Below are 26,894 nucleotides of genomic sequence, written 5' to 3' on the forward strand. Positions count from 1 at the left end.
TCATCCTTATCTATGCTTATCGCCGTTATCGATAAGGTTTTTTCTAGTCCTCATAGATCGGGGTTTACATGTACAAGAGATGATATTAGAGTGTAGTAGGATAAGAGTGCTAGCAGAAACTAGGGGAAAAATCTGGTTTGCGCATGTCTGGCAAGACGTGGGAAGACGGTATACGACGCAAACTCAAGGATTTGGGACTGAAGCCATTCCCTGATGATCCCTGTATTCAGTCCTCTTTTGATGCCAAGGGCGTGTTCGGCATTTTGTTTATGATAAATGCCGAGGAAGTCATCGACAAAGATCATAATAATGAGCTTGTGATCACTGTAGATACAGGGATCATCGGGGAACGGCTTCAGTCCCAAATCCTTGAGTTTGCGTCGTACATCGTCTTCCCACGTCTTGCCAGACATGCGCAAACCATAGATTGCACGCTTCAAACGCCATGGAATGGTGCGAGCTGCATAGTAGTCGGCTTGATAATAAACTGATTACCGAATCTGGCGCTGTTGAACAAGCTCTTCATCATCATGGCCAAACCTATCACGCAGATACTGCCTGAACTCTTCCGATACAGAGATAACTTTCGTCAAATGCTCATATCGTAGGTGCTCTTCTTTGAACTGGGCCAGAAGTGTCGCTGTTTGTATCGTATTTCTGATCTCTCGTCCATTCAGCTCGTTGTCACTCAAGTCTCCAATACGCTCTTCTAGCTCTTCAATATTCATGCCCACGCCAGTGTTTCGAATATTATTGAAGAATTTGGACCATATACGCCACCGATCCTCCTTCTTAAGCTTCGGGTAATGAACAATGAGCTGTACACGCGACTTGAAGGCTTCATCAAACGTTCCGATGCGATTTGACGTCAGCACCAAGATTCCGTCGTAGTACTCAATCACCCGCAGGAAAACTGACACAAGCGCGTTGCGTCGTAGATCCTGGTGTGTTCGCTCTTCCAAAAACACATCTGCCTCATCCAGAAGGACCACACATCGCCATAACTTTCCTAGATGGAGAACAGATTCCAAATACTCCTCGACGTCATCTGCATTTGTCCCCACATCCCCGCAGGTGACCCGGTATAGAGGCCGGTGTGTTAGCTCTGCAACCGACTCGGCTGTAAGTGTTTTTCCTGTACCAGGGCCACCATGAAGTAGAAGTATGAGTCCATTTCCCTTGCCCTCGATGACGTCAGTCGACTCGTTAGTAGCATCATGCTTCTTGACAAGGGCTCGAATAAGCTCTTTCTTTGTTGAATGCAGCACAAGATGATCGAATGCTTGCTCATTCCATCTGATTTCATCAATATGCGAGACAAGGAGCAGACCTGACCACGAAATCTAATTTCAGCCAAGGTCAAGTGATATTTTGGGGAAGTCACTCACGCCACTTCTTATCTTGAAAGCCAAAGCCGTGAACTGTGGCGGGTAATAGGAGTAGAAAATTCTCATCGGGTGGGTCTTCAGCTTCCGTGCTCTCATCACTCAGATACTCGCGCTCTTCAGTTGGATCTTTTTCCGGATGCAGCTCCCGATAAGTAATCATATCAACCATATATCGTAGTTGGATCTGCAATACCAGTCAGAAAGGATGAGTCAGATTGGTCAAACTTGGTAAGACTTACATTCTGCCAATCTTTCTGTTTCTCATTAGAAGCGTAGGAAACGTATGATCGATGACGAACAGACCAGAATTGACGCCCACGGTTTGCAATCAAGCTCTGTACATCGGGCGTAGCGTACTTGAGGGGAAATATAGATAGGGTGGTGATGTCAATGGTACCATCTTGCACGTCATGCAATTTGATGTCGAAAGTTGTACGATATTTCCAGAACCTACCGTCAAATCTCCATGTCCAACAGGATAAAAGGCTGGAATCCTCTGGGGACTCATCCAAAACATAGGCCAAAGGTTGGCCTTGCTCCCTGGTAACGAGAATCTCTTTTGCAGCAAACAACTTGGGCAGATGAAACCTTGTCATCAATCCTTTCGAGAATAGAGAATCAGCCTCATCGTATTCGTGACGGAATATCCTTTCCATAAATTCAACAAAACAAACAGCAACTTCAAAGGATTTTTTCCCAATCTTCTCTAAAATGGTTGAATCGGTTTGAATCGCACGAAGGTGGTATACCCGTGAGATTAACTCCCGCATGAATTCTGGGTCATGGAGTTCAATTATAATTTCAGGGCTCAAGTCAGTCAATAGGGCAATCACATCTCGCAGGTGATCTGATGGGATGTGCATCGCCTGTTTGTGAGATGTCGCTGGGATCCCATCTTCGTCTAGTCGAAAGAAGTATGGTAATAACGACTTCGTTATTGGGTCATCTGGTTTTTCAAGCGGACGGAATCGAGGCTCCATCTCCTTATGATAAACTTCACAATCATAAATTTGGTAAAGTATGACCCCTATATGGGAATTTGAATCCATGAAGTCTTCAACATCGGCTATGTGACGCCTGCCACGGAGGGCACTCGCCTTAGAGTCGCCGGTGAACAATTGGGGTGCATCTTCAAAATAGGCAACTTCTGGATGGGAGTGATGATCTTTGATCTGAGTGCACTGTATGCGATGGATCGTGCGCGTCTCGAATATGGGCGAGGGGAGTAAGGGGCCTCTTTTTTTGGGCAGCATTTGGCGCTGTGAGTCACTATCGGAATCACTGTGGCTTGATGCGCCCTTTCTCTTCCGGCTTTCCAAGAAGTCCATCTTGATTCGACCCGGACACAAGTTATGGGTTTTAAGGAAGGTTGTGTTAATTTTATGATCAATAAACCCGAATACCGGAAATTCCAGCCAACTCACCCCATCCTAGGCAGATTGAATGACTCGCTTAGCCCTCTGCAGCCGATGCAGCCGCCAATAATATGAATCCGGCGCCTAATCAGGCAATGATCATCGGCTAGTATGTGTTGGTTGATCTGTCCAATTCTAATGTTCCCAGCCCCAAACATTTCATGTTTCTCAGGTGCCATGGTGCACCAGTTGAAAGAAGCTTGGTGCCCGACCCTATGTAGTCTAAATAGTAAAGCGTGTTTACCGCAACCAAAACGCTAACCCCCCCACAAAGGCTAAGCTCCCGCGCTATCTAGAGCCAGGTATCGGAATATGTCAACTGGTTGTTTTTCAATATACTACGCTTATTTCGATGTAGACTAAACATCTGGAAAAGCCTCGCACAGGCTCTGAGCACTTGAGAGTGCACATGTGGCTTGAATCGTCCGGCTTCAAAATATTTACTACAGAGCTTGTACCACGGGGGCGTCGAGTAGTCCGGGGCCATGGTACATATTGATCCTATCATTTGAAAAGCCTGGCTTCACAATCAATATAGAAATGATCAATTGATCAAATGAAGAATCTCTCTATTTATCCCACGGCCTTCTCTAAAGCATTGAATATGTACGGATATATCAATGAGATTCTGGCTATCTGAATTTTGGCCTTATGGAGTCCAAGCGGGCATCCCAGCCAGGCTTTGAGCCACGTAATCGAATAGATGGCATGGTAGCATTATGTACTGTGTTACCATGGGATTGTTTCCAAGGCATGTTATAAGCAACAATAACAGCCTTGAACTTTGCCTTAGAATCTTCGACGGCTCGCTGGAGAGTATCTTGAAATATTTCTGCGATGACTGCTTGCTTGATCTCAATGACAATGAAACATTCATCGAGACAACATAAGACACGGTATAAAAGATGAAATATTTGTTCTTCACTCAATTTCTCGTTTGATGACAAGTCCAGCCCGAATTCTTCCATAGCGTGGTTGGGAATGATCCTTGACGCCTGGAAAATCAAACTCTTCACTGAATCCATAGGTCGAACTTCCTGGGTAGCTGGCTGGAATATGTATATCACAGAAAGGGTCATCCTGTTCATAAGGAATTGATGAATATGACAGGCGAAACTCTCTGGGGCAGGAAGCTCAGTTAGTGACCGAGCATGCGCTCCCCGAATTGTCAGCAAGGGCCGATTTGGATCTGAAATCCAGCGATTAAGACTCTGAAAGAGTTGAGTAGACTCTCTGTCTTTCGGCCACGGGTTCCATGAAGGACCTCGCTTTGCAAATGACAGGTATTTTTGCAGAGCTTGCTCCGCATCTTTTCTAGGTTGAAAAGCTTGTAGGAAAGCTGTACGATTAAATGTAACCACACCAACTTTGTCGTGGGTCAAGCTAGGCTTGTTTTGTATGTTGGAATCTCGATTTGCATCAACGCAACCTCTCAAAACAGATAATAAAAGCCTTGCATATGCTGCTGCCGCCGCTGCGGCATATCCTTGCCAAGCCTTATTCTTATGGGAGTCGGCGTAGTCGCAAACGCCTCGTATAACTAAACACGGAATCAAGTTCATCACACCAGCAGCCTCCATTTCGAAGCAAAGTATCTTGTGCCTTGCTCGTAGAAGGTCCCGGCGCTTGGCGCTCTTCATCACCTGGTTTCCAGACCCAATAGGGCCATAAAATATTTCAGGTTGATCCGAATGACGCGCAGGTCTATTGATAACCTCTCCGTTGCAACTCTGGCAATTGTCATTGCTCGCGCTGTGTGGAGAATCTGCATCAAACAAAACGTCCGAGTCTCGACCTGGAAATTGATAGGCAGGCCTTGTGTCTCCGATTTTGTCGAGAAACATTTGTAAAGAGCTCGCTATTGGGCTCGGGTTGGACTTGAGATTGCTGATTGCTGCCATAAGGAGTCGGGGCGGCTCCTGTTGTCTCCCTGTACTCTCAAACTCGCCGTTTTCCAAAATCTTTCCCATATCGTATTGGACAACAGCGGGATTTGCTCCATTCGGGTGACTGACAACGACATCGCCAAGTCGAATATCATATTCTGACGAGGGCACACCTCCTCCAATCCCTACCAAGAGGCACAACTCGACTCGTGGGAAGCTTCGACGCATGTTCTGCATAACGGCGCTGGCGGCATTTGTGCCATACTCGGCAGATGGAAGGCACGTAGCAACCACAAAGTGCTGTCCCATTCGGCCCAATGCATAGTGGTTTGTGTCTTCTTGGACCGTCGGTAGACCCTTGTGTTCTTCTTCGAATAATGCCCGTACAGCAAGAAGCTCTACGCTGAGTGCACAGAGAATTGAAATGTTATAGTCTTTGGATGTGAAAGTGTTAGGCAAAGAATCTGCCATGGTCTTATTATTTTTCAACGTACGCTTTTCTCGTGGGTGACCAAAATGTTTACAGGTCCGAGTCAGCCCCACCCCGCATGTTTTCATAATGTTTGACCCAGATCTCAAAAATACTTCCTATCTGACAAGGTATCGCACCATACCTTCAGGTTAATAATACGGAAAATAATATAAAGCATCAGCATCTACCCCTCTACTACGCGCGAACCTGTGTTTTTTTGCAGCACCTGGTTGGCTGAGAGGTCCAAAGTGGGTCCAAAGACAATGCTACAGCTGGGGACTCGGATTGGCTTTAGGTTCAATCGCCGCGCGCAGCGCGGCGACAATACTTGTCACTCCATACTCCCCGATCCTTCATAATCACCTACGCAGCCTCCCCGAGAAATCAAGATTGATTTGAGACAATGAAGGTGGAGAGAAAAAGTGGCCGTATTAACTCTACACTCCATGCTAGTATTATAGAGCATTTGAATTTGAATCGTAGTAAGAAAGAAAAATACAAAATTCAACTCACTTCTCATAGATGAGGTACATTTGACTTCCTTCCATAAAACTAGGAGCTTTTAAGAGGAGCTGAGCTGTGACCTGGTCCCGAAATGCCCCTCTCCAGTCTGCACATGTGGTGCGGGGGAAATGTCATCACCCGGGCGTTTCGTGGATGAATTCAATTGGACATCTTGACACACTCGCCTAATTAATACGTGTCACCGCACCGCTAGGAGCATTTGGGCCTGTACTTGGGCCCGAGACTTACTAATTACTACTCATCATTGCATTTAGATCAGTTCACAACTTTTGAATACCAGTCCACAGCCACACCTGGGCTTGGGTCATCTGGTAAACGGGTTTGCTCCACGGATACCTGCGTATCAATATTATATGTATGCATATCTCACATACGAATGTTATCAGCATACGTACACACCAGTTGACGCTATTTTGAACGACCGCTTTCCAAACCGAAGCCTCTGTCTCTTTCAGATGCCGAGGTTCAAATCAAAGAATGTACACATCCCTCCACATCATCAACCCAAAAAGCCTTTTGCTGCCAAAAGGACGATCTCAGATGATGCTTCCTGTGAAAGCGAACAGAAAAAACGCAAGTTGTGCTCTTTGGTAATTCACCAACGCAGACATGAGAGGAAAGGTCTGAGAGCTGTGCGCGAATTTGGCGTATCAGCAACAAGTTCCTCGGGGCTCTCACTGAACAGCACGGCTTTACCTTCAACCTACGAGACGCGGATATCATATACACAGGACTTGTCTTATGACCAAGGAGTGCTCTCGGGCAGTCCAGAGTCCTACGGTAATGACGGTCCAACAACCTACCAAGAGGCGGGCGTTCCAGAGGAAATGACGGCGGATGGCAGCGCGGCTTATCGGGTTAATGAAAAGCAAACGATATTGCTTGAACAGGAGAGCAAGCACCGCTCAGTGGATTTTGGTGACAATCAGGAAGGATTTCGAAGCGCTATAAATGTCAAGGCTCAGGACATAGTACGTGGCATCACTGGCCGCACCCGACCTGCTTCTCCCCAACCCAGTGGCAAAGCGTCGTCCGCTCTCAATATTGATGGCCAGCCAGAACCCAATAGGAGGACGCCAAACAACATCGTATGCCTTGCTTCTACTATCAGTTCTTCCATTCGTTCCTCATTGCTAACTATTAAAAAGGATCCTAGTCTAGTCAAGGACCATAATAGCCAGGGCCAAGAGGCGACTCCTTCCCAAAAGACCTTTGAGCCGAACACGCATGCTCCACTTTTAGATCAGCTGCCAATGGCAACGACAATGCCGGGTGAACAAGGTCGAACACAGATTTCTTCGAACCTCTCGCAGGCGGTTCCGGAGCAAGTAGCTCAAATGACCAATGAGCAGGCTCAGGCATCTTTAATTGCCCAACAGCGAAATAAACGGATGACTCGAAATCTTACTCAGCAATCTGGCTCTGGTCAGCAGGCAGCAGTTCAAGGCGGCCAAGGTCAAACGATTTCCAACAGTCAGATCAATCAAATGAGAAACTCAATGAGTCTGCCCATTGGCGTGCATCCCATAGGGTCAATCCCGCCTCCGCAAGTCCCCGGTCAAAACCTGCCACCACAAGTACTTCCGAAGCAGCAGGAGGATAAGGCGATGACCCTAGAGCAAGTCAGGGAAATGAATCGTGCGGCCTTCCCACCACCTATCATCAATCACATCAAACCCTCTTCGCAGATGCCTAAGCATATCCGGACCTGGGGACAACTGAAGCATTGGATCACCAACAACCCACAGGCATCAAACGTAGTTGATATCTCCAAACTTAAGGCGCTGCAGAAATTCCATTTCAGGCAGATAATGGCCTTCCGCACAAAACATTCACAAGCGCAGCAACAACAGCATGAATTCGATGATTAAATTGTTTGATAGTGATCTTGAAAAGATTTCTCGACTGTTGTCCAGCATGGCGGTCCATACGATAGCAAAAGATATGGAGAGTATCAAGAAGAGTCCGTCAAATATGACGCCGGAGCGGCGCAAATACGTGGAGCGCTGGAAAATGAATCCAATGACATTTTTCTTCCACGCTCAAGCACTAAATCAGTTAAAACGCCATCGCAGGGCTCGTCTAAAAAAGGGACTGGCAACCCAAAGACAACGGTGTCGTTCTGTGAAGCGGTAGACTGGATCAACACGTCCATGACAAGCCGTAACTCAATCGAAATATCCCATGAATATCTTCATAGATAGCTTTCCTATCGCCGCGATTCCACTGCCGAATCTCATCACTCCATCTCAAATTGCAGCCAACCTGCAGGTGCAGGCACTATCCGACAGCGCATATGCCAAGTTGACGGGATTGAAGTTCAACTTTCCTGCAAACTGGGGCTACGATATTTTTGAGGAGGTGTACGATGAGGCAATGCGCAAGGCTGCAATCGCAGCTGAGCCGGCTAATAAAATCAGCTTTACTGTTTAGTATTTCGTTCAAAAGCTTGGAAGCCCTGGATATACGCTAGAAGATGTTGATAGAAAGGAAAATGCCATTTCATTCACTAGACAACACGGTTATTGTCTTATTCCATGGATTTTCAATCGTCAGATGAGTAGGTCTTCATTTAGCCTAAAAGGGCAATGCCCAGGAACCCTTAGCCCAGATTGGGCAACTTTCAAGAATTTCAAGATGGCTTTTGAGGGCAATGATCGACAACAGATATTCATCTCCAGAGCTTTTTACACTTTTCAAGGCCCTATTTCGCAATATAATCTCTAGCTTCATTTTTCACTTCAACTAAGGCACTTGGACCGCCGTGTCGTATTGGGCGATGTCTAATTTTGAACAAGAAATAATCTGACTTGGACAGTTCATTGTCCCAAGTTTGGCCCTGTGCGTTCTAGTTATCAAGGTTCCCTAGTATTGATCCCCAGGTGGTTAATCAGACTAGGTAGCTAGTAGATACACATGAATGCAAAGGGCTTTTCCAGGCTTTGCACTGCCGTTCTATTAGATGCCCTCTCATTGAAGGATATTTTGCAACGTTTTTCCGTCGTGAATTTTACCCGGAAGGGGTCCGTCCAACTGAAACGCCCTATGCCTAAATTGGCCTGCAGAACAAATTTCAAAACACTGTTTTCTTCTAGAACTTAGGGTGACATGGATCCAATCCTCCTACGTCTGTGGCTCGATTTGTGTCTACCGGTAGTTATGAAATCTAGTGGCACTTCTAGTGGCTTCAGCCACCCCACAGGCGTCTCATGACACTTGGCACTATCCACACAACCTGGCTGCATGGATGGACCTCGGACAATAAAAAAGTTCATCCACATTACCGAAAATGCGGGGGTGAAGGATTGGCGTAGAAGCTAGTCTATGAGCGATTCGAAGTCATCAGATTGGCGCAAACAGCAGCCATATTCGACACAACTAGACCGGAGAACCCTCCGCCGATGGTAGTATAGTGATTATCGAAATCACTGATCTTTATCATCCGCCCTGTTTCCACTTGAGACCCTGACAAGAGATTCATTGGGCTTGGCGATGATCCTTCCCATCCTGATCATGGAACAGGGTCCACATCCAAATCAATACCCGACACGGATGTCGCCCGATCTGGAAGCCGCCGTCCCTTTGATGAAGGGTGTGCCTTGTGCCTGTCTATACCAGTTCCGTGACGGCCTTGTGCTCCGTCGCGGTGGTGTCAAGAAATGTATCAGAACGACCTGGCGGTGTCTGATATGGCGAGATGGGAAAGGACCGGCTCTGCTGAAGAATGTTATATAAAGGTGTAACATCTTCATATCCTCGAAATTTGTTCTTCAACTGCAGGCCAGAACTTACATTGACCATACCTTTCCTTCCTTTCAATTCTTCCAAATATGGCTCAGCGGGCCCTCCTTTTTTCTGCCTTGATGGCAGCTGCTCGTGCCCAGCAGGCTGGCACCTATACTGCCGAGACCCATCCCTCTCTTACCTGGGAGAAGTGCACCTCCAGCAGCTGCACTGAGCAGTCTGGATCGGTCGTTATTGATTCCAATTGGCGTTGGATTCATGGAATCGATGACTACACGAACTGCTACACTGGAAACACGGTATGTGTTGGCACGAAGAAAGTATGATGCTTGACATACACTGACAATTTCTTCAAAATATAGTGGGATGCAACTCTCTGTCCCGATGACACTACCTGTGCCACGAACTGTGCCCTGGAAGGCGCAGAGTATGAGACCACCTATGGCGTGACAACCGATGCCGATGCGCTGACTCTGGGATTTGTCACTGGTTCCAACGTCGGCTCGCGTCTGTACTTGATGGAGGATGACAGCACCTACCAGATCTTCAAGCTTCTGAACAATGAGTTCACCTTTGATGTCGATGTTTCCAACCTCCCTTGCGGATTGAACGGAGCTTTGTACTTTGTCTCCATGGACTCGGACGGAGGGTTGTCTGAGTACACGAACAACACGGCCGGTGCCAAATACGGTACCGGATACTGCGATTCTCAGTGCCCTCGGGATCTGAAGTTCATCAATGGCCAGGTGAGTTCAGCTTGCCTCAAGAGAAGAAATAAATCCTCGTAAGCTGACTGGATAATACAGGGTAACGTCGATGGCTGGGAACCCTCGACTAGTGACGCCAACTCCGGAATCGGTAATCACGGCTCCTGCTGCCCGGAGATGGATATTTGGGAAGCAAACAGTATTTCCACTGCTCTGACTCCTCATCCTTGCGACTCAGCCACGCAGGTTATGTGTGAAGGGAACGACTGTGGTGGCACATACTCAACTAGCCGCTATGGTGGAACCTGTGATCCGGACGGATGTGACTTCAACCCCTACCGCATGGGCAACACCAGTTTCTTTGGACCCGACAAGATCGTTGATACCAGCTCAAAGATGACCGTCGTCACGCAATTCATCACAGACGACGGCACTGATACAGGTACTCTAAGCGAGATCAAGCGTATCTACGTACAGAACGGCGTCGTGATTGCCAACTCAGCATCCGATGTTAGCGGCGTCTCTGGAAACTCGATCACGTCAGACTTCTGCACAGCACAGAAGACCGCGTTCGGTGACGAAGATGTCTTTTCCCAGCATGGTGGCATGTCCGGCATGGGCGAGGGGCTGGCGCAGGGTATGGTGCTCGTTCTCAGTTTGTGGGATGACCACTATTCCGATATGCTCTGGTTGGATAGCGATTACCCGACCAATGATACCGCCTCGGACCCTGGTGTTGCTCGCGGTAGTTGTTCTACATCGTCTGGCGCGCCGAGCACTATTGAATCTGCATCTGCTTCCGCCAATGTGGTATTCTCGGCCATCAAATTTGGTCCCATTGGATCGACCTATTCTTCTTAAACGTTGGAAGTCGAGAGACATTACCCAGTATCAGGTCCCTAACTACCTCGGTGGGTGTCTGGGTAAACACATCTGAACTCAATCGATGTATGTGGCGCCAATGGGCTGGGGTCAACTGGTATCAAGAGGGAGTGCTGGGTCGGGACTTCGGGAAGTGGTAGAAGAGGACTCGAACCTTCCAGCATTGAAGCACGATTGGACGTGTAGATAAGGTGGATATTTCGGGGAAATAGTACTCAACAAGTGCTCAAGTTGTATGTATATACGCATTGGAGATATATGTATGCAAATTGTACAATGCTCCTCCGTGGGCTTTTTTTTTTCTTTGAATTGAATCTCTTATTGCCTTTGTCCTGCTCCATTTATGTATTCATTTGCGCCAGTTGACATACAGATTTAGAAACATCAAAAGCAGAACAAACAGTTTTGTGGTGTAACTGGTGTTGATGTCATTGAACCAATCAGAGCCCGTAAACGGAAGATCCTCGGCCCGCAAAAAAAGAAAAAACGGAAGCTTCAACTTGAAGCTTCGCCAACTTTAATTCCGCACTTTCACCTAATCTTAAAGGACATTGGTCTTTCCCAGTGACCCTGTGACTCTCCAATCAGTCACGTTTCACGCGCAATCATGTTCGACCCGGTCTGCACACTTCCGCTCTCCTCGGACCTATTCACTCAGGCCATCCACCCCGGACAGCCCGTAGTGTCCGTGGGTCTAGCCTCCGGCCATGTCCAGACCTTCCGACTGCCCACCGAAGAAGCCGCCGACGAAGATGACGCAGCTTCTAATTCCTCCATTCGCAGTGGCAAGGGACACATCGACACCATGTGGCGCACAAGACGACACAAGGGTAGCTGTCGTTCCTTGGGATTTAGCACCGATGGAGAGATGCTGTATTCGGCTGGTACCGATGGGCTCGTCAAGGCCGCAAAGTCCGAGACCGGACAAGTGGAAAACAAGATTGTTATTCCTCTAGAAAAGAAAGGGTAACCTCTTCTCCCCGAGAAAAGCGACAGCTATTTGGCGCCCATGTGGTTGACTTTGACGACTGAAACTAATTTGCGGCTTTGGCGCATTTAGCTCTATCGATGCCCCCACTATCATCCATGCCCTCTCCCCCCAGACTCTTTTACTTGCGACAGACTCCAGCGCTCTCCACCTGTACGACTTGCGCATTCCCTACTCCAAGGTCTCCGCGCGCCCAGAGCAGTCGCACCACCCGCACGATGACTACGTTTCTTCCTTGACCCCTCTTCCCGCCTCCGACACAAGCACTTCCGGATTCAGCAAGCAGTGGGTCACAACTGGTGGAACTACTTTGGCCGTAACGGATCTGCGGAGAGGTGTGCTCGTTCGCAGTGAAGACCAGGAAGAGGAATTGATTAGTTCTGCATTCATGGGTGGATTGCCTAACAGCGGAACCAGTCGCGGAGAGAAGGTGCTTGTGGGTGGCTCTAACGGTATTATCACGCTTTGGGAGAAGGGTGTATGGGACGACCAAGATGAGCGAATCTATGTGGAGCGAAGCAATGATGGTGGCGAATCTATTGACACATTGGCAGTCGCCCCGAGCGACTTGGGCTATGGCAAGCTTGTGGCGGCTGGTCTGGCCAATGGCTTGGTCAAGCTCGTTCGCATCGGAGCAAACAAGGTTGTTTCTGAGGTTGTGCATGACGAGACCGAGGGTGTTGTAGGACTGGGGTGGGACGTCGAGGGGCGCATGGTCTCTGGCGGAGGACAGCTTGTCAAGGTTTGGCACGAAGCAGCCGAAACCGATGGAGCCGGCGATGATATGGAGGGTGGAAAGCATATGCTTGGTGATAGCGACGATAGTGATGATTCTGATGATAGTGACCGGGGACCCAAGAGACCCAATGCACGGGAGCGCAAGAAGGCAAGAAAAGCCAACCGCAAGGAAAGCGGTGCTCACGTCATGGCTTTTGCCGATATGGACTGAGACTGATACTGCATTACCCGATACCCATCTGCAGATTACAATCCAAGAGCCCAAAAAAACAATTGGAAATTTTATATTTTAGGTTATGGGTCAATATTTGAATGACACCATTATGTTATTCCACGGTATATAGTTTAGTGAGAGGGAAACCCTTCACCCACGAAAAAGATTGATTTCTTTGCAGACTCGGAAAGAGTGTGAGGGGCGAGTTTCCAAGATCACTGCATGCAAGGTTGAAGTCAATGCACATGTGCGGATATCAAAAAGCAAAGGATAAAGTATATCCGAACATTTGAAGTTACTAAGTGCTTATTCATTCCGAACCTCGGGGGGATTTCCGCATTTCTTCCTATAGGCTTCGAGGCGTCAAGCCTCTATACAACCAATCTGGAACGAACTTGCGGGAATGAATCCCAGGTCTTCAAATTACCAACTATGGGCTTCAATCCGTTGACCTAGACCTAGAATATAACGTATAATCGTCCAAATCTCGGAACTAGACTCAGTTCGAACTGCCGGTAGTAGACCCCACGGCCCCACGGTAGCGCATGACGTTCATCGGATCACGGTGGGGTGTGGGGTGGATAGTCAAATTATAAGACTGCATTGGCTCGCCCTTGAATGGTCCCCGATGCTAAACTTGCAATTCACATACAGCTTGAATACCTTGCAATTTTCATAATGGACTCCTTCGAATACAACCCCAATCCCGGCCGGGTCGTGTTCGGCAGCGGTACACTGCAGAAACTCCCTGAGGAGATCGCCCGCCTGCAAGTTAAATCTCCATTGGTGCTGTCCACACCCCAGCAAATTAGCCAGGCCGAGACTGTGAAGGATGTTCTCAAGGGCCAAGTCGCTGGAATCTTCAGCGAGGCCACTATGCACACCCCAACCCATATCACCGATAAGGCACTCGAATATGCGAAGGCCCAGGGTGCTGATGCAGTGATTTCCATTGGCGGTGGAAGCACTATTGGTCTTGGAAAGGCGATCAGTATTCGCACCGGATTGCCTCACATCTGTATCCCGACCACTTATGCCGGTAGTGAGATGACTCCCATCTTGGGAGAAACAGCCGATGGATTGAAGAAGACGCGCTCTGATCCGAAGATCCTGCCTGGCACCGTCATCTACGATGTGGACTTGACTATGACCCTTCCGGCAGCTATGAGTGCCACCAGTGGAGTCAATGCCATTGCCCACGCCGGTAAGTAGCTCTGAACATCCCTCGATTCCAACACAGGGCCTCTCAGATCCTATACTAATCGCTTTAAACACAGTCGAGGCACTTTACGCTCGCAACACCAACCCTATTATCACCATGATGGCCATTGAAGGCACTCGGGCCCTTGCATCTGCCCTCCCTGAGATTGTTGAGAACCCATCTTCTCAATCCGCCCGCTCCAAGGCTCTCTACGGCGCTTGGCTCTGTGGTACCTGCCTCGGTAGCGTGGGCATGTCCATTCACCACAAGCTCTGTCACACTCTCGGTGGCAGCTTCAACCTCCCTCATGCAGAGACTCACACCGCTGTCTTGCCTCACGCCATTTCTTATAACGCGCCCAATATTCCCGACGCCATGAAGAAGCTTGCAGATGCACTGCCGGATAGCAATGGCGACGCAATCCATGGACTGAATGTCTTGTTGACTAAGCTGAAGGTTAAGCGTGGCCTGAAGGACTACGGTATGAAGGAGGAGGATATTGACAAGGCCGCTGACATTGCCGTGTCTAACCCTTACTGGAACCCACGAGCAATTGAGCGGACACCCATTCGTGAGCTGATTCGCAGGGTCTGGGAGGGTGAGCAGGCGAGCGCAAACCTGTAGACCAAAATTATTGTAATCTTATGATTCTCAATTCATTCCTATGTCATTTTTACTTTCTTTGCAATTCTGCTTAGTCTTTATTTCTAGAAGAATGTGGTATGTTGGGCATCTACCAATGGGCTGATCCATAATTATGGTTATCGGCGGCGGGGGGAAGTGGGGGACCGCATTTTTTTCTACAAAATTTTGGATTTTCCCGTCTTTACCCCTCCAACACCAACACCAAATATATCACTCGCAAATATGGGTACTCAAATGGAGGCAGCCCCGGTGCTGTCCACTCCGGACGACCGCATGTTCGAATTGACCGAGTCTGTCGCCCCGGCCCAGTCTCAGCAAGTGTCTGATGCCGAACTTTCCATCACCTACGATATCGAGCGCACCTTGAAGGAAATCCGCCAGGCCCGATACAAGCGCATCGCTCTCCAATTCCCCGATGATATGCTCCCGGATGCTCCGCGGGTCTTCCAGCTCCTCAGTCGCGGTCTCAATTCAGAGGAAATCGCCGGTGCGAATGGAACAAATGCGGGACAGTCGAATGGTCAAGCCGACACGGAAGGGAACATAACCGAGGGGGTGTCTCAGTTGTCTGTGGATGAGAAGGAGATTTGGTCGCCGCGATTGTACATTCTGGCTGACACCTCCTACGGCACATGCTGTGTTGACGAAGTTGCGGCGGAGCATGTGGAGGCTGACGTCGCGGTGCACTACGGACGGTCTTGCCTGTCACCAACCGCGAGACTGCCAGTGATCTATGTCTTCACAAACAAGGCTCTATCTATAGACCCTGTTGTTGAGGCTTTTAAGGCGACCTATACCGATCCAACCACCCACGTTATTATTGCAGCAGACGTCACCTATGCCGGTCATATCCCAGAAGTGTACAAGCGTCTTGTCGATGATGGATATACCAATTTGTTTGCTACGGAGGTAATCCATGAACCTTCGTCGGCCATTCCTAACCGCTCAGTGCCGGAGTCTGTCAGGGAAGCCCCCGATACCCTGTCCGATTGGCAGCTGTTCCACATCTCCGACCCACCAACTGCTCTTCTCTTGACCCTTGCTTCTCGTGTAGCTGCTATTCATATCTACCCCACCAATAATCCAGGAAACGGCCCTGTCAAGCCTTTGCCGGCATCGACTGGCGCATTATTATCCCGGCGATATGCCTTGACCACCCGGCTCACCACAGTCCCAATTTGGGGTATCCTGATCAACACTCTCAGTGTCAAGAATTACTTGGGCATCGTGGAACATGTGAAAGAAAAGATTGCCGCCGCCGGTAAAAAGAGCTACATGTTTGTGGTGGGCAAGCTTAACGCTGCCAAAGTCGCCAATTTTAGTGAGATTGGTGGCTGGGTGGTAATTGGCTGTTGGGAAAGTTCATTGGTGGATAGCAAGGAATTCTTTACACCCGTGATCACACCGTTTGAATTGGAGCTAGCGCTGAAGAGTGACGATGAACGGGTATGGACGGGATCCTGGCAGAGCAACTTCCAAACCATCCTCGACAAGCCGAATGGTGAGTTGGACGAAGCGGACCAGACATCAAACGGTGAAACCATGGATGATGAAGATGACATGTCGGAACCCGAGTCTGCACCGCCCGAGTTCGACCTTCGTACTGGGCGCTATGTTTCCCATTCGCGACCGATGCGGGATCCCGCACCCCGCGCTTCTACCGCGATCGATGGATCTTCTGGGCCTTCCGCTGCTAGGGCGCTGGCCCGGCGGGCTAAGGGCGATCTAGCGATGATCGGCGGTGCCGTCTCGCCAGGGGCCGAATTCTTACGGTCGCAACGGACCTGGAAGGGGTTGGGTAGTGACTTTGACATTCGATACGATGATGAGGAGTCAGACAGTACGCTGGTCAAGGAAGGGCGCAAGGGTATTGCCAGGGGGTACACCGTTGGCGAATCAGAACAGAAACATTAGCCGGATTTTTCAACTTTTTTGCCAATCTGTCAATCCTTTGAACATCAAGTGCGCATACACGGAGTACACGGGGGTATACACTATTTCACTAGTGAGGTATGATATATCTTCACAGGGGGTTTAAAGTTCCCTCTCTCTCTCTTGAGTGCTCTCTCTCTCTCTCTGTATCTCTCTCGCATGTATATAGCATTGAAGCAATATACCATTTGGCTACATAGAAACCACCTTGTTTAGAGATGACCAAGTTACTCCGTAAGCAGTGTTATATTGACCATCACATGACAGCTACGGGCGCATCCGTAAGAAAGTGGAAAGTTTGATCTTCACTTTTTTCCTCTTTGGTTTGATATTTTAAACATTCCCTTTCATTTTCTATTTTTCTTTTCTCCATTTCTGTGGAGGTTAGTCTCGCTTTAAAAGGAATCGTTGACTTTAATTCTCACTTCAATCAACTCCTCATTTCCGTCCTTCCCCTCTCCCCCCTCGCTCCCCCTTCGGATTCCCCCAATTCCGCCCTTGCGATCCCACATCTTTATCGATTATACTTCACCTCTGATGGCCTTGCATGGTGGCTTATCTTGAGATGTGATTTTCCTCTCTTTCTTTATCCATCAAGTGCATCCTATGATGTGCTGCGCCTTTACCCTACCGACTCGCGATCTCGCGTTCCTGGACCTTTCAACCTAAAGCCCGAGAACCCCAGCTTTATCACATTCCCGCGGCCCACACTATGGACCACAACGGCATCATGGCAGAGGATCCGGCCATCGATTCCCATAAAGAGCCACAACAACTCGTCGAAATGGCTCGACATAACTCAGTCCTTTCGGTGGAACGTCCTCTGTCTCTCTTTGAGCGCGTGATCACTACCAATGCCCCCATAATAGAGTCCCTACTACTTCAAATTCCGACCGACACAATCATCAAGCTATACCACACCTCCCATTACCTTCGAACGTTCCTTCGCTCCTATCCGATCGCATGGAGATCTCTCTCTTTTCGTTTACTTTACCCATCCGGCAGCTTGATGGGCAACCGGATTATCCTTCCGGGCATGTCGGATCACGAACCGCAACGACAGTCCGTCCCATACTCCATAGACCAGTTGTTGATGCATGTGGTGATGCCATTCAGCGGATGCCTCAAGAGCCTGGAGCTGGATAACACGGCCGTTCAAGGTCTGCATTTGATGTCGACGGTGTTGCAAGCGCGCAGGGAAACCCTAGAGCACCTTTCCGTTCGCGGTTGCAAGAATGTCTCTCTCAAGTATCACATCATCCCTTATCTGACGGTTTTCGCACTGCAATATGACGTGGATATGGAGAAGAAAATCGGCAGCTTTCCGGCGACACAAAAATTGGCGTTGAAGAGTCTGTACGCTTACAGATGTCGCCATCATCGCCGACGGCCTTACCTCACCGCTTCGTTGCTGCGCAAGGATTCCGATTCAGAGCCAACTCATGAACTAGTCACACTTTGCCATAAGCTTGGGATCTGGACGGATACTGCGTGGTGTACAACTCCTGCTGGCAGGTGTTATCGCAGGCGTGGATATGTTTCCATGCGTGTGCCGCAAGGTTCCCCTGAAGTCTGGGTGGTATTTGATCGACTCTGGAGATGCAAGAACTGGATCGGACCAGTTGACTCGTCTGTACATCGCCCGCGTGTTTATGATGGGAAGCTTTGGGAGAATTGTGACACGGGATGCAACGGAGAGCCGATTGGCACAGGCGAATGGCCTGAGATGGGTGAGGGTAAGATGACTCCCGCCCATCTTCGTCGGAGCCATACCCAATTCCTCGAGAATATCAAATGCGACGGTTGTATGGAGGACATTTCAGAAAGATGCGAACAATGCAGTATTCTGATGCACTGCGTGGGATGCCGCAGAACCCTGTGTGCCAGTTGCGCTTACGAGCGGCCCTACCTTCACCACGCAAACTCCGGGGCATCTGCTGGAACCCATGTCCACGGAGACAACGCACAGGCTCCTACCTCGTTTTGGTGGGCCCCGGGGGCTACACTTTCGCCTAGCTCCATGCACGACCCCATCGAAACTTCTTCCAACGACACCACCCCCTTGTTTCACGGGGGACCGCCCACATCACATCCTGCTATCAAGTTCCATTGGTGCTGCACAGAACCCATCTTTTCTGGAGGCGGGGGCATCAGCATCGGCACTCCGAGTCGCGATGTGGATCAGGTGCGCGCCGTACCTTTACCTCGCAACCGAGGGTGGGAGGACCTCGAGTACACCGTCAGCGAGTGGAGCAAGACTTTCCCAAAGTACGCTTACGGTGACCCTACCAAACCGGATTACTCCCTTGAAACCGGGCACCTTGCCATGATGAAGTGGTTGCTAGGGCCACCCAATCGGCAAGTATCACCTTGCCCCCGGAACCTATGCCAGGATTGCTACGACTCACCACAATGGAAGGTGCATTGCAAAAGCTGCTCCAAGCCTCTTTGCATCGAGCATGACCTCCGTGGTCTCCGCCTGCGCATTTGTGGCTACCGAGACCTCGCATTTGAGAAAATGACCATTCAGAACCGATCGGCGGTCAACGCTTCATCACCGGGTGCGTCGTTTAATCAACTTTCTGGATTTGACCTTCCCTTCCGCACCCAACGGCTAGTGGACTCCACCAACAGTAGTTTCATTGAGGACCAGCAGGGAGATCTCATTGTTGATGACAACCTATCGGATCCCCCTGCAGGCGACCCGTCCTTTTTTCCGCGCAATCCCACTCGTTCTTTCTCTGCCCCACCGTCTAATCATTCGGGATCGTCTTCCCCCTCTTCTTCTTGCTTTGAGTCCCCCTTCGAGGCCCCACGGTGGCAAGGCTGCCAGTCTTTCTTCTGTCCACAATATCGCGCCCACGGAGATCAGCGACAGCGCTGCCCAAGCCAACTGCGAGAATGCAAGGCCTGTGCGGTCTATGTCTGCCAGGATTGCGTGACAGCCAATCCACCCTGCAAGTGCACTTACTGCGAAGATAATTATCTGTGCCCAAACTGCATGAAAGTCCGTGCTCGTGATGGCACTTGCCGCCGTCGAGAGGAAGAAAAAGCTCGCAGAGAACGCAAGTGGAAAAAGGATATGCAGGTGCTGGAAGGCATCCTGGAACTCAAAGTTGCGAATGAAGTGGCCGAGTTTGCGGGTCAGTTCTTTGACTATGTCGAGAATGGCCCGGATGAGGAAGTTCCTATCACACCCATCGACATCCACGAATCCGATGATCTTTTGCCAAACAACCCTCAAGGGCTGCGTGTGGATCCCGATGTCGAAGTTGGAGCATCTCTATTCGTTGCGGGAACCAACTACATCACTCCACTCTATGACTTTGAATAGGAATTTCATCATCTCCCAATTCTTTCTATGAGACCCGATATTCTTTGGACACCGTCCATTCGACTTTATCTCATCCTTATTTACATATGTCTTGATCTCGGTTTCTTTAGCGAACTACCATATATCACGGCGCCAGCGGGGACTCATTCCTGATCTTTTTTGCTCTCTCTCTCTCTCTCTTTTTTTTTCAACGCTCTCGTTTCTTTTTACACTTTCCCATTGTGGAGCACGTTTCCCAAAGCGAATTATGCATGTCGGGCCAAGCGACTGAATATCACGGTGGATCAATCAACCAGGCGTTGCAACATGACCGGGCGCATTTTCGAGTTTCCTCTCCCCCCTTTCATAATCTTTATGTCTCTTTGATCCAACCCCTCCTTTCGAACCGGACTAGAGCTGCAGACGGATGCCCTGAGCGCTTTCTCTTCTTCGTTTTACGAGTTTGCAGGACCACAAACCGGTCTGACGACGTGGCTGGCCAATGGACGCAGGCACTGAGCCAATTTCCCGATGTGTCTTTTCTCTTTTCTTCTTTTGCATTTCCATCTCTGTCTTCGCTATGATCTTCATATCGCTTATCTTGTCCGGGGCTGGTTAACCCTGGCTGAATGCATGATCTAGAGGAAGCACGGTAGCTCAAATATCGGCCGTACTTTTTTTTTTCTTATTCATGATTACTACATACCATCCATTAACTAGTTACTGGGAGGCAGGATGTTTGGCTGTTGAATATATTCTTAGCATCATGGTATTTACTAGTGGAGTCTAACAATGACTGATCTTTCATACTAAGATGCCTATTGCATTCCTCACTAGACGGATGTGGACTCAAGTCCTCCGCTTCATGTAAACCCACCTTGAGAATCTGACCTTGATATTTCACGCTATAGCAACCTCCATCTCTTTGACTTTTGACTTTCTCTGCAGCGGTGAGGTGCTCAGACCCGCCACTAAGCGTCCATATTATTGGCCGACATCAATCAACCTCATGCACCGGTAAAATAAACTGACCTACCCGAAGGTTTGCCCCGTCGTGCCCCCGTCCCGAGGTCATAGCTCTATCCAGTGATCGGTTCAACATCGGCATATGATATCCCCGTCTAATAAAGACTGGGTAGGCACGTAGGTACGGTCCCACTAATCCAGATCGAGACACCCTCCACGGTCCCGGACCGCGGAAGTCCCGCCAAACTTCCGTAGCCCGGTTTGAACTTTGGACGTACTTCCTGCACGGAGCGAAGGGGGTTCGATCCCGGTCGATCAGTACTTTTGTCACTCCCTCCGTGAGCAGCGATTTGTCATTCCCACCTATGACGAATGTAGCAGGCCAAGGCAACACCCGACACCTACCTACATACTACCTACATACCCAACCCAACAAGGTTGTATGCACATGTGTATAGATTCCAATGTTGCCACGATATCTCCCACACCGATCTGATCTGGATTTCGGCAAATGTCCGTGGCCCGTGATGGTGAGCAAAACGCATCAAGTCTTGTGACGGAGGACATGACCGATCGCCCCAAACATTTGCAGTCATCCTATTTCCTGACGTGGCACCGCGAGAAACCGTTTCCCCCCCAGGAGATGTGTGCTCCGAATCCTCGCTTTTGAAACCCTTGAGGCTGAGCGCCCATACATGGTGCAGGTGGGTATTTACTCCGGACAGGGAATAAAGCACTTGGGCGCTTTAGAATTTGGCAGCGATGCAATTTCCACCCGGCACTGATCTGCTCCCGACTCACACCGCATCTGACCGACCTGGCACGCCATGTATCCATCTGGCACACTCGCTAGCTCGCTCGCTCTCTTTTCCCGACCACCTCATCTCCCTCCCTCTCTCTCTCTCCCTCTCTGCATAGGTCCCACTAGTGGGTACGCGGAAGTACAGTACTTCGTACCCGCCCCTAGTCCAGTCCACATACCTTAGTGTAGTACCTAGATCCGGATACTCCGTACAGTAAGTACATCCTCACCTACTTAGCCCATTGCCCGTTGCCTTCTGAAAGCCGGAGCCTGTGGTACTTTTGTTTCGCCCCCCTACCGCGGGCAGCGGGGCGTTGAGAATCTACCTATCCCGATTGAATCCCCAAATCCCACCGTACTCGATAATTTCTTTCCGTTGACAAAAGTACGTACTATTGTCCCATTGATGCCGGCATCTGGCAGACCTTCCGCGGGCGCAAGGTATTTTTGTTGATGGGTACACCCGCCCCATCCGCTCGAATGAATACTAGCACGGAGGGGAAATGAATAAAGAATAGATCACCCGGACACTAAGGTGTGCCCCGGGAGATGAGGCCCCTTGACTTGTTTTGGTGACCGCCTGTCGCTGCCGGGCGGTTGGGCCCGCAAGTGAGGTAAAATTGGAAAATGCAAAAATGTGGTGAATTCGGTGATCGAAGGTTCGATTGCCTTTACATCTATCGTATCGGGTGGGGGAGCGGGTGATAGATGGTACGTTGGTATTTGGATAATTATAGTAGTATGTAGGACTAAAAAAGTACTGATGGTGATGTATGGTGATAAGGTGTGAGGTACTTTGTAGTAGGTGGTAGTTATGTGCTATTTCATGACTACATAATTCTTACCTATGGTTGGTTGTATGGGATTACTCTACTGGTAGGTCTGTGGGTGATGAATTTCCAAGTTTTTTGTTCTATTCGCATGTTTTTTTTTTTTCTTTTCTTTTTTTTCAAAATTCAGGGCCTGCATATTGGACCGGGCTCCATGTACGTGGTCAACCGGTCGAAGGGGATAGGATTCAATAAACCGTTAAACCGGTCAGCAACTGACAGCCACGGCGCCTTCCCCGACAACCAAACCAAAGCAGGAAAAAAAAAAAAAAAAAAAAAAACAAGCAATATTCCAACACTCCATCATTCCACGATAGGAGAAGAAAAATGGAAATTGACTCTCGGAAACTTTATGCGCCATCGCTACTATCACTCAGCAACGTCGTTTCCAACCAGTTGTCGTGTTGGAAAGGTCCGACGCAAGCCACCCTGCATCATGAACTAGCGATAGTCGGAGGGAAAAGTGCATGTGTAATGCTGTCAAATTCCCAGGAGGCAGGTAAAGATCGGCTGTCAAAGCAACCTGAATCATGAAATCACGTACTTATGGCATCGGAGTCGGTCATCTGATTGAACTATGTACTTGGTAAGTCGTCAGTGATGAAAGTGATGGGCCCGTGCCATACATAACTAGTGAGGTGATCCAAGCCCTGGAGGTGACGGGGAAATTGGGAAAGATGCAGACCAATCAGCTACTTGCACTCGGACGTTCTCAAGCGTAAGTTCAGATGTTGACGATGCGGTCAAGGACTCAAAACGGTGACCATGCGTGTAACCACGTGGGTGACTCACGGAAGTGAGATGGAGAGTAGGATATTTTGGAATTATTGAAATTAAAATTAAAATAAGAAATAGAAGATGGAAGATGGAAGATGGAAGAGAAGAATTCTGATAAAAATAAATTCAAAAAAGGAAGGAGAGTGCCTGTCACCAGTTGACGGCGCTGTCTTATCGGTGAATCCATGCTGTGTGGCCAATAGACGCAGGGCGGTTGAGTATAAGCGAATAGGGATGACAGCGCCCCCTGACAGGCCAAAGCTTAGGAGCACATAGGATATGATTGTACTATACCATACATGTAGATTGTATCTTAGATGACAAGCGAAGCAACCGATCGGCTGGACCGCCGATCCTCTAACGGAACAGGATCAACCCAATCCGCTTCCCCGGGTACGGGTTGTACGGTGTCACTACGCTTTACGGAAGACCAAGCTGCAAGTGGGCTAGGATTGGACAGATTTCCTTTCCTTTTCTTTTCTTTTCTTTTTTTTCTTTGTCATTTGCGGCCCCTTCATCTTTATTCTTTTTCTTTTTCTTCTTTTCTTTTCACCCAACTTACACAGCCACCTATGTATATACAGCCAGACCCATGCCACATCCTTGCAAGCTGATCCACCATGATCCACTCGGAGCTGAACTAGATCTTCCCCCCTTTTTTTTGCCCTTAGGCTCCAGATATCAGATCGGTTGGCACGGATGTTAAGACCAAGCCCCCCGATTGGTACGGATTGACCGCGGTTCTCAGGAAGGTATCCTATAGGCGCCCTTGAAAGTGGTGGGCTTGGGCCGGCTAGCGTGGTTAAGACTTGGATTTGAGCCGGTAGAAATCTACCGATGCGGTAGTAGGTCGCTCTTAGGCATTGTCGACGCACAGTCCTTGCTCTGACATCACCATTGCTTTGCAAGTTGTCAGGGGTGTGTTGTGTGTTGGTTGTAAGTTGGCTTGTAACTTGTTAGGGGTTGGAGAAAGCAGGTGGGGGGAAACCCCGAAAAACACACCTGAGCATCTCTCATCTCCAGTCGGAGCGCCACATCTTTCTTGTTTATTTTATTATTTTTCTTCCTGGTTTTCTTTCCCTAGCTTCCTATTTGGGCGGTTTTCTTTTCTTTTCTTTTCTTTTCTTTTCTTTTCTTTTCTTTTCTTTTTTTTTTCCCTTTCCCATTCGAATCCATGTGCGATTATGTATATTACGCTTTGGTTATGGTTTGCGGAAAATGAGATCTCAGCTTGGACCTCTGTGGGCTTTTCCTCTTTCCTCCCCACTCTCCGCGGCCCCTGCTTTTTTCTTAGCTATACTATGGAGTTACTCTTTTTTATTTTTTTTTTTTGAATGAAATCTCTCTGAATCCTTTTCCACCCCTTGCAACCAATCGCCATCAACTTGCGGCCCAATAATCTGCATCAACCGGGATTAAACCCGGGTTTCCCTCGAGGCTAGACGGACCGTTCTACCGTGGACGAATCCAGGGGCGAGGAGAGTCGGTGAGTCTTTTCTACAAGTGCTTCTGCCCTGACGATGGCGTAGGATATCAGGTACAGCTGCGAAAAATAGAGAAACAGCCTAAAAAAGAAATAGATCAGATAGAATAAATGGAATAAATAGAATAAAGATAAAATATAAAATATAAAATATAAAATATAAAATATAAAATATAAAATAGAATAAAAATAAAAATAAAAATAAAAAATTCTTCTGCAACTCTCGTGACCGGTTTCTGTGCCGGAAGCAAACATTTGGGAATCGATTATCGACCCTGATTATTCTTGTTATTCTTTTTCTTTTTCTTTTTCTTTTTAGGATCGTCCTTCCTGATTCGATCCATCTAAATTAAATAGCATATGCGTCTTCCACGATATACTTGGGGCCGGATTCCACATGTGTATATAAAGGGGGGAACGCACCTCTTCACATTTTTTTGATTTCCAGCACAGCCTTGAAAAACCAGAACAACCTTGAGAACATTCTAAACCTGGAATCTTCATTTATCTACGCTGCCCAGCGTCTGTGAATCCCATTTCGCATACATATCACTTTACATATCCTCTGCAACATCAACATTTCAATACCCAAACTTCCGTTTCTATACATCTTCCCGCAATGGATCACACCAAGTCCGACATCCCCAAGAGGCATCCAGTCGACAAATATGGAAGACCACTGCAAAGTGTCGAGTCATACCAGGAATACTGGAACCAAATCTTAGAAGACACCAACGCGCAACTTCAAAAAATCCACGGTACGATCTCAGTGCTTGATCATGCAATCCAATCCAAAAGGGGTTTGACATATGACATGTCTCATGCAGGGAGCGTGAGCCATATAATCTGACAGTTGATTTATAGATGACGAGATCAGGCGGAATGAGATCAGGAGAGCGAGAGAAATTATTGAACAGGAAAGACAACTCGCTTTGGAACAGGCCGCTCGAAGAGAACAAGAGGCCAAGAAGATAAAGCAGGACCCCAGTGATCACCAGTCTGCCCCATGACTTCTATAATGACTCCCGATATATTCACGGTCGTTATGTCATACGAAACGGAGTTTTTTTGAGGGGGGGTTTTACACGTTCTTTTTTCATTTCTTGTCTATACATTTCGTTCTTTTCTGTTTTAGACTTGCGTCGCATACATATCCCGGGCCCTGAAGTGCTGCAATATGGGGGAAGCTTGTGAGGAGGGAGAAGCGAGGCCTCGGTTTGGAGGACCACATTCGTTTCTGGAGGAGTTTTGATGAGGATCAATGATTTGAGGATTTGAGGACTTGGGAACTTGGTGACTTGAAAGATTTGGAAATGTGGAAATGTGGACGTTTGAGATTTCTGGAGCAGTTGGAAGAGTTACTTCGGAAGATGGACTTGGTCCTTGGATATGAAACTCGCATGTTCATCATCACTATCTATGCATATGGATGCTTGATGGTTTTTTTACTGCCATTTTTGTTCTTCCTCTCAATTTTGTCTCACGTCATGTCAACGATTGATTTGAATTTTCTTGTTTGGATTCTGGAATGAAAGATCTTCTAGAAAGAAGGAGTCTTGCGGCGCGGCTTGCATATCCGAGGGTATATCCCTGGTCGATCGTTACGCACTAGCCAGGATTTGAATGGATCTTTTCTCATACATGAACCACGAACCAATCTACGATGGATCTACACGATCAATTTGAAGACCACTTGATCATCACGCAACATTGAACATTTGAGCCGTGGAACAATCGGAACCCAAGTGCTGCGTACACAGCAAGTATGACATTCCATTTTTGTGTTCGACTCCGCCACTCTTGCCTTGTTTTAAGGCAACCCTGTGCGACCATCCTGCAATCCCGACCCGAAGTCGGTCAACGGCGCATCAACTGCATCAACTGTTCGATAGCACCCGCAGTATGTACTCCGTACTTTGAATGATCGACCACGGTTGCAAGCCCCTCATTCGTCCACCCGTTCACTCGGGTCCTATTCTACGCATC

The 26,894-nt window shown here is 48.5% G+C and overlaps 12 protein-coding genes across 12 annotated transcripts; 9 read left to right on the top strand and 3 right to left on the bottom strand.

The window, feature by feature from the left end:
- Positions 1–119: 119 nt before the first annotated feature.
- On the bottom strand, positions 120–413 carry N7466_007245 (uncharacterized protein; the record flags this gene model as incomplete). The annotated part of the gene is made up of 1 exon (XM_057166634.1): positions 120–413. One exon carries the CDS (start codon positions 411–413, stop codon positions 120–122), a length of 294 nt encoding a protein of 97 aa, XP_057019675.1.
- Positions 414–491: 78 nt separating this feature from the next.
- Positions 492–2,641, bottom strand: N7466_007246 (ATP-binding protein; the record flags this gene model as incomplete). The annotated part of the gene is made up of 3 exons (XM_057166635.1): positions 492–1,330; positions 1,389–1,572; positions 1,628–2,641. 3 exons carry the CDS (start codon positions 2,639–2,641, stop codon positions 492–494), a joined length of 2,037 nt encoding a protein of 678 aa, XP_057019676.1.
- Positions 2,642–3,435: 794 nt separating this feature from the next.
- Positions 3,436–5,160, bottom strand: N7466_007247 (5'-methylthioadenosine/S-adenosylhomocysteine nucleosidase family protein; the record flags this gene model as incomplete). Its single annotated transcript, XM_057166636.1, has 1 exon — positions 3,436–5,160. One exon carries the CDS (start codon positions 5,158–5,160, stop codon positions 3,436–3,438), a length of 1,725 nt encoding a protein of 574 aa, XP_057019677.1.
- A 981-nt stretch (positions 5,161–6,141) lies between these two features.
- Positions 6,142–7,557, top strand: N7466_007248 (uncharacterized protein; the record flags this gene model as incomplete). The annotated part of the gene is made up of 2 exons (XM_057166637.1): positions 6,142–6,774; positions 6,835–7,557. 2 exons carry the CDS (start codon positions 6,142–6,144, stop codon positions 7,555–7,557), a joined length of 1,356 nt encoding a protein of 451 aa, XP_057019678.1.
- A 313-nt stretch (positions 7,558–7,870) lies between these two features.
- N7466_007249 (uncharacterized protein) lies at positions 7,871–8,119 on the top strand (the record flags this gene model as incomplete). Its single annotated transcript, XM_057166638.1, has 1 exon — positions 7,871–8,119. One exon carries the CDS (start codon positions 7,871–7,873, stop codon positions 8,117–8,119), a length of 249 nt encoding a protein of 82 aa, XP_057019679.1.
- Positions 8,120–9,199: 1,080 nt separating this feature from the next.
- N7466_007250 (uncharacterized protein) lies at positions 9,200–9,421 on the top strand (the record flags this gene model as incomplete). The annotated part of the gene is made up of 1 exon (XM_057166639.1): positions 9,200–9,421. The coding sequence occupies one exon, from the start codon at positions 9,200–9,202 to the stop codon at positions 9,419–9,421; it is 222 nt and encodes a 73-aa protein (XP_057019680.1).
- Positions 9,422–9,516: 95 nt separating this feature from the next.
- Positions 9,517–10,998, top strand: N7466_007251 (glycoside hydrolase family 7 protein; the record flags this gene model as incomplete). Its single annotated transcript, XM_057166640.1, has 3 exons — positions 9,517–9,729; positions 9,793–10,176; positions 10,237–10,998. The coding sequence occupies 3 exons, from the start codon at positions 9,517–9,519 to the stop codon at positions 10,996–10,998; spliced, it is 1,359 nt and encodes a 452-aa protein (XP_057019681.1).
- A 628-nt stretch (positions 10,999–11,626) lies between these two features.
- N7466_007252 (WD40 repeat domain-containing protein) lies at positions 11,627–12,956 on the top strand (the record flags this gene model as incomplete). Its single annotated transcript, XM_057166641.1, has 2 exons — positions 11,627–11,985; positions 12,080–12,956. 2 exons carry the CDS (start codon positions 11,627–11,629, stop codon positions 12,954–12,956), a joined length of 1,236 nt encoding a protein of 411 aa, XP_057019682.1.
- Positions 12,957–13,637: 681 nt separating this feature from the next.
- On the top strand, positions 13,638–14,784 carry N7466_007253 (maleylacetate reductase; the record flags this gene model as incomplete). Its single annotated transcript, XM_057166642.1, has 2 exons — positions 13,638–14,163; positions 14,237–14,784. 2 exons carry the CDS (start codon positions 13,638–13,640, stop codon positions 14,782–14,784), a joined length of 1,074 nt encoding a protein of 357 aa, XP_057019683.1.
- Positions 14,785–15,027: 243 nt separating this feature from the next.
- N7466_007254 (2-(3-amino-3-carboxypropyl)histidine synthase subunit 1/2) lies at positions 15,028–16,719 on the top strand (the record flags this gene model as incomplete). The annotated part of the gene is made up of 1 exon (XM_057166643.1): positions 15,028–16,719. The coding sequence occupies one exon, from the start codon at positions 15,028–15,030 to the stop codon at positions 16,717–16,719; it is 1,692 nt and encodes a 563-aa protein (XP_057019684.1).
- Positions 16,720–17,449: 730 nt separating this feature from the next.
- Positions 17,450–20,071, top strand: N7466_007255 (uncharacterized protein; the record flags this gene model as incomplete). Its single annotated transcript, XM_057166644.1, has 1 exon — positions 17,450–20,071. The coding sequence occupies one exon, from the start codon at positions 17,450–17,452 to the stop codon at positions 20,069–20,071; it is 2,622 nt and encodes an 873-aa protein (XP_057019685.1).
- A 5,456-nt stretch (positions 20,072–25,527) lies between these two features.
- Positions 25,528–25,918, top strand: N7466_007256 (uncharacterized protein; the record flags this gene model as incomplete). Its single annotated transcript, XM_057166645.1, has 2 exons — positions 25,528–25,666; positions 25,773–25,918. The coding sequence occupies 2 exons, from the start codon at positions 25,528–25,530 to the stop codon at positions 25,916–25,918; spliced, it is 285 nt and encodes a 94-aa protein (XP_057019686.1).
- Positions 25,919–26,894: the final 976 nt, after the last annotated feature.

Source organism: Penicillium verhagenii, assembly GCF_028828195.1.
Source record: "Penicillium verhagenii strain IBT 33310 chromosome Unknown utg000007l_segment0_segment0, whole genome shotgun sequence".
NCBI classification, from domain to species: Eukaryota; Fungi; Ascomycota; class Eurotiomycetes; order Eurotiales; family Aspergillaceae; genus Penicillium; species Penicillium verhagenii.